Source organism: Sinohyriopsis cumingii, chromosome 8, assembly GCF_028554795.1.
Source record: "Sinohyriopsis cumingii isolate HCF-2022 chromosome 8, ASM2855479v2, whole genome shotgun sequence".
Taxonomy (NCBI): domain Eukaryota; kingdom Metazoa; phylum Mollusca; class Bivalvia; order Unionida; family Unionidae; genus Sinohyriopsis; species Sinohyriopsis cumingii.
In genome coordinates this window covers 13208997-13214996 of record NC_142968.1, presented here as the reverse complement: position 1 = coordinate 13214996, position 6000 = coordinate 13208997, and the positions used below count along the sequence as shown (strand labels likewise).

The window sequence follows — 6000 nt, the reverse complement described above, 5'->3', positions numbered from 1 at the left end:
TGAAGATGTTTTTGAAAAGTTTTTCTATTATCTGGTAATGGCAGCTTTATTTTATTTTGGTTCAGCATCATCTGTACAACTTTTGAAGCCATTTCTGCTGGAATGTTTCTTTTCAAATTTGGTCAAATTCAGTTTACAGATTTTTGGGAAGCTGATTAAAGGTTTTGTATTTTTAGGAACAGTAACCATATTTGATGAAGGAGCTACACCATAAATTTGAAAGCACTTCATACCAGGATGCTTTTCATAAAATTTAGTCAGTCTTTTGAATGACTACTTAAAATAAGTTATTTACAGTTTTCAATGTTTAGTAATGGCAATTACATCTGATGTTTTATCAGCATAAATTGTTAATCTTTAACACACCTTTTGCTTTCAGTCAAATTGGATCAAATTATATTAAGCATTAAATGGTTGATCTACTTTTACTAATGAAGGCCATAAATTATGGCAGGTCAGTTCCATTTGTACAAATCAGAAACCCCTTGACACCATGGTTCTTTCGGTCATATTTGCACAACTTTTCATTTCAGAATGCTCTCTGTCAACTTTAGTCAAAATCAGACCAGTGGTGCATATGAAGTAGTTGAAAACAACAAACTGTTGACAGACATCAGACAGATATAGATACATTTCATAAGCTCCCTTGGTCTAGCCGCAAAAGTAGGCTAAAATTAAAATATTCTGACAGAAGCTGTGATACCTACATCCATCACTAATGGTCCATGGTAAGGAATAAACAACACAAATCTAAGTTTGTAAAGTTTTATTACACATCGAAGGGGAAAATTAAGTAACAATACAAAACATGAATTAAATAAATTTCTTCTATATGAACAATGAAAATGGAGAACAAAATAAAACAGTACCCATCCCTTACAAGAATATTCAATTAGAAATAAAACAAATTTGACTGCAGAAAATAAAAAATGGCAACTACTAAGAAGCCAGCTTAGGATATATTATGTATCTGATCCAGCATATTTACACAACTAAAAGCACAATTATTTATGAGCAAATTCCTTAAGCCTAATGCATCTACTTCCATTTCATTACTTATCTGCAAGTTACCACAACAGTTTGCAAATGTCTTTTCCATGACACTTTCAGGCTAAAATTTATTACTTCTACAAAATCTGGTAATCATTTTATGGGTAAAAAGAACTTTTAAATTCTTAGCAACAGCTTTGAAGTTAGCTGAGCTCTCTCTTTTGATATTCATCCAACAGTGTGAAATGATTTTTATGTGTGCATGGAGATTCTCCCTTTAAGAAAAAATGGTGAATAGTCTTAGAACAGGCTGAACTACAACTTCTCGTTTGAGTTCCACATTAAATTTGGCAAAATGTGAAAAGTCCAAAATTTACCTCTGACAAATAAATGAGATAAACATATATCTATAATATACAGCTTGCCACTTCATTTTCTTTCAAAATTTGATAACTGGTGAACATTTTATGACACTGGAACAAACAGCAAAGACACTGACTATATACTGCAGTTTGAGATATGAGAAAGGCAATCAAGAAATTAATACATCAATGTATTTCATTTGTGTTTTGTTGTGGCCTTGACAGTACTCTAAATGCTGTCACTCGTACAGCCCTTGACACACTTATTTAACATCACCCTAATGGTCATCAAAACACTCCAAATGCAGCCTTCCACCATCAAATGCTTATATTACCTTAAATTATGCACTCACAGAATCTCTGAAATTGTGCCAACCAGAGTTGTACTTTCCTTATGACAATTTTTATTATAATCAGAAATTGTATATGTCAAGAAAATGTGATGAATATTGAAGGGATTTAAAAGTTACTTTTTATGTAAATAATAAATACAATTTATTTTCCTAGTAAGCAACAAACTACTCTTAGCCTACCATATGCCATGGTTTATAACATGATTCCATGGAAGCACTACAATATGCCATGGTTTATGACAAGATTCCATGGAAGCACTATCATATGCCATGGTATAACATGATTCCATGGAAGCACTACCATATGTCATGGTTTATAATATGATTCCATAGAAGCACTACCACATACCATGTTTTTAAACAAGATTCCATGGAAGCACAACTATATGCCATAGTTTATAATAAGATCTACTGAAATACATGCCATTGTTTATAACAAGTTTCCATGGAAGTACTGTTAGATCCCAAGGTTTATAACAAGGTCTATGGAAGTACTGCTATATGCCATGGTTTATAACATGTTTCCATGGAAATACTGCTATATGCCATGGTTTATAACAAGTTTTCATGGAAGTACTGCTAGATACCAATGTTTATAACAAGGTCTATAGAAGTACTACTATATGTCATGGTTACAAGGTCTATGGAAGTACAACATTTAGGACGCACCACACCTTACATTTGAAATCTGACCAAAAAAGCAGAGTTAAGCATATTAATAAATCCCTTACAATTTCCTGGCAAGATATGTTCACATATCAACGCTGTACAATATTAAATATTTTCCATCATGATCATTGCATTCACTCTTGCTTCTTCTTGCCCTCTGGGGATTTTTTACAAGCACATACAGCAATAATTACTATGGTTACTATGGCAACAGAGATAGCTCCAGATATTATTATCCACTTTCTATCAGGATCGTGAAGCTGCTCCTGAAAGTAGAAATCAAAACATTTAATTTCCCTTATTTTTCCTATGATTAAACCTCTCACTTTGGAGTTTCTGATGTAATGTCTGGGTGAAGTGAGAGTTTCTGATGTAATGTCTGGATGAAGTGAATCATACAAACCTCCTTGGCAACTGTAGCAATGCCACCTGATGCTAAAGTTAGGGACAAAAAGTTACCCCACTGCTGTAGATGCTGTGTGTAAATTTGAGCAGTGTTGCATTTAGGATCTCAGGGACAGGGAACACTGTGTCCCTGTGTCCCCATGTCCCCCACCTGTTTGACATGTACCTAAAAGCCAAATATAAGGGCAGCCATCAAATTATAGGGTCAGGGAACATTGTGTCTCCATGTTTACCACCTGAGCAACATGTACCTAGAAGCCAAATGCAACGGCAGCTGGCCAACAAATCAGTGATCCTCCACCTGCCTGACATCTACATAATGCCAGATGCAAGAGAACACTGTGTCTTCATGTTCTCCACCTGTATGACAACTACATAATGCCAGATGCAAAAGAACACTGTGTCTTCATGTCCTCCACCTGTCTGACAACTATATAAAAGCCAAATGCAAATGCAACTAGCTTCCAGGGGGAGGGGAACAATGTATTCCATGTCCTACACCTTTTGACATCTACCTGAAAGCCAAATACAAAGGAACACTATTTCCCCATGTATTAGACCAGTTTTACATTTACCTAAAACCCAAATGTATGGGAACATCATGTCCTCCACCTGGTTAACATTTACTTCAAAGCTAAATGCAAATACAACTATCAAAGAAATATGGGGTCCTGGGGAAGGGAAAACAATTCCCATGTCCTCCACATGGTTGACATCTGCCTAAAAGCCACATGCAAATGGAAACCATGTCCCCATGTCCTTCACCTATTTGACATTTAACTAAAAGCCAAATGCAAGTGAACACCATGACCCCATACCCTTCATCTGTCTGACATTTACCTAAAACTAAATGCAAAGGAACACCATGTCCTCCACTTGGCTGATGTCTATGTAAAAGTCCAATGTAAGGAAACACTATGAATGACAGGAACATAAAAGTCAAATGCAAGGGAACACCATGTCCCCATGTTCTTTGCCTGGCTGACATCTACCTAAAAGTGAAATGCAAGGGAACACCATGTCCCCATGTCCTTTGTCTGGCCAACATCTACCTAAAAGCCAAATGCAAGGGAATACCATGTCCCCATGTCTTTTGCCTGGCTGACATCTACCTAAAAGTGAAATGCAAGGGAACATCATGTCCCCATTTCAACTGCCTGGCTGACATCTACCTAAAAGCCAAATGCAAGGGAACACCATGTCCCCATGTCCTTTGCCTGGCTGATATCTACCTAAAAGCCAAATTCAAGGGAACACTATGTCCCCATGTCCTTTGCCTGGCTGATATCTACCTAAAAGTGAAATGCAAGGGAACACCATGTCCCCATGTCTTTTGCCTGGCTGACATCTACCTAAAAGCCAAATGCAAGGGAACACTATGTCCCCATGTCCTTTACCTGGCTGATATCTACCTAAAAGTGAAATGCAAGGAAACACCATGTCCGCATGTCCTTTGCCTGGCTGACATCTACCTAAAAGTGAAATGCAAGGGAACACCATGTCCACATGTCCTTTGTCTGGATGCAATCAAACCAAAGGCCAAATGCAAGGGAACACCATGTCTGTATGTCCTATGTCTGGCTGACATCTATCTAAAAGCCAAATGCAAGGGAACACCATTTCCCCATGTCCTTTGTCTGGCTGACATATACCTAAAAGCCAAATGCAAGGGAACACCATGTCCCCATGTCCTTTGCCTGGCTGATATCTACCTAAAAGCCAAATGCAAGGGAACACCATGTTCCCATGTCCTTTGCCTGGCTGACAGCTACCTAAAAGCCAAATGCAAGGGAACACCATGTCCCCATGTCCTTTGCCTGACTGACAGCTACCTAAAAGCCAAATGCAAGGGAACACCATGCCCCCATGTCCTTTGCCTGGCTGACATCTACCTAAAAGCCAAATGCAAGGGAATACCATGTCCCCATGTCCTTTGCTCAGCTGACATCTACCTAAAAGCCAAATGCAAGGAAACACCATGTCCCCATGTCAATTGCCTGGCTGACAACTACCTAAAAGTGAAATGCAAGGAGACATTAAGTCCCCATGTCCTTTGCCTGGCTGACATCTACCTAAAAGCCGAATGCAAGGGAATAACATGTCCCCATGTCCTTTGCCTGGCTGACATCTACCTAAAAGCCAAATGCAAGGGAACACCATGTCCCCATGTCAATTGCCTGGCTGACATCTACCTAAAAGCCAATCCAAAGGAAGATTGCTGACAAATATGGCTAGTATGATGATTGATTATTTAAAATTACAGCAACCATATTTGATTACAGAGTTGCATCATTTGTTTAAACTGGAAAGGCATTTCATACCAGCATGCATTTTTTTTCAGAAGCGGTCAAATTCTGTTCTGTGGTTTTTGGGAAGTCATTTAAAGATTTCTCTATGGTTTTTTTTTATAGGAATAGTGGACATATCTATTGATGGATCAGGATCATTTATACAGTCCTCATGTCAAGATAAATTCTGTCAAACTTGGTCAATTCTGTTCTGAGTTTCTAAAGAGTCATTGAAATTGTATCTATTTTTGAAATGGCAGCCATATTCAATGGTGTATTGCCTTTATTTGTGTAAAATTTGAAGGTTTTAAGCCAATTTGCTGTCAACTTTTGTTGAATTCTGTACAGCATCTTTTTTGAAAATGTTGTTAAAGCTTCTATTTTTATTTTGCAGGTGGACTGGCATCATTTGTATAAACATGAAAGGTCTTTATGCCATAATGCTTTCTGTCAATGTCCATTTAGTGATTTTCAGAAGTTGTTGGAAGATTCATCCATTTTTACTATTTGCCTATATCTGGTAGAGTAACATATCATTTGTACAACTTGAAAGGCCACCAGGTCAGGATTCTTTCTGTCAGATTGGGTCAAATTCTGCTCAACAGTTTTAGAGTAGTAGCAATTTCAAGATTTTTCTGTTTTTAGTAATTATGACTGAACCTAATTGCAAATTAACACAATTTGTACAGCTATTAGTAACAGTGATCTTGCCTGATTGCAGATTAGCACAATTTGTACAGTTTTAAGAAACAGTGACTGTACTTGATTGAAAATTGGCATCATTTTCTACAGTTTAGAAGCCTTTATGCCTGGATGCTATGTGTCAAGTTGGGTTCAAATCGGTCTGTTGATCTGAAAGTTTCAAACAGTAATTGCTGACAAACCACAGCTGACACACAACAGACAACACAAACCAAATGGCCAGGTTAACTA

At 37.5% G+C, this 6000-nt stretch overlaps 1 protein-coding gene across 1 annotated transcript in view; it reads right to left on the bottom strand.

The window, feature by feature from the left end:
• Positions 1-751: 751 nt before the first annotated feature.
• The window catches only part of LOC149793000 (thioredoxin domain-containing protein-like), a 39041-nt gene continuing 33792 nt past the window's right edge, over positions 752-6000 (bottom strand). The window contains exon 9 of the mRNA XM_089966867.1: positions 752-2640. Coding sequence (XP_089822993.1) covers positions 2509-2640 — 132 coding nt within the window. The 3' untranslated portion in view covers positions 752-2508. The remainder of the gene's footprint in view (positions 2641-6000) is intronic.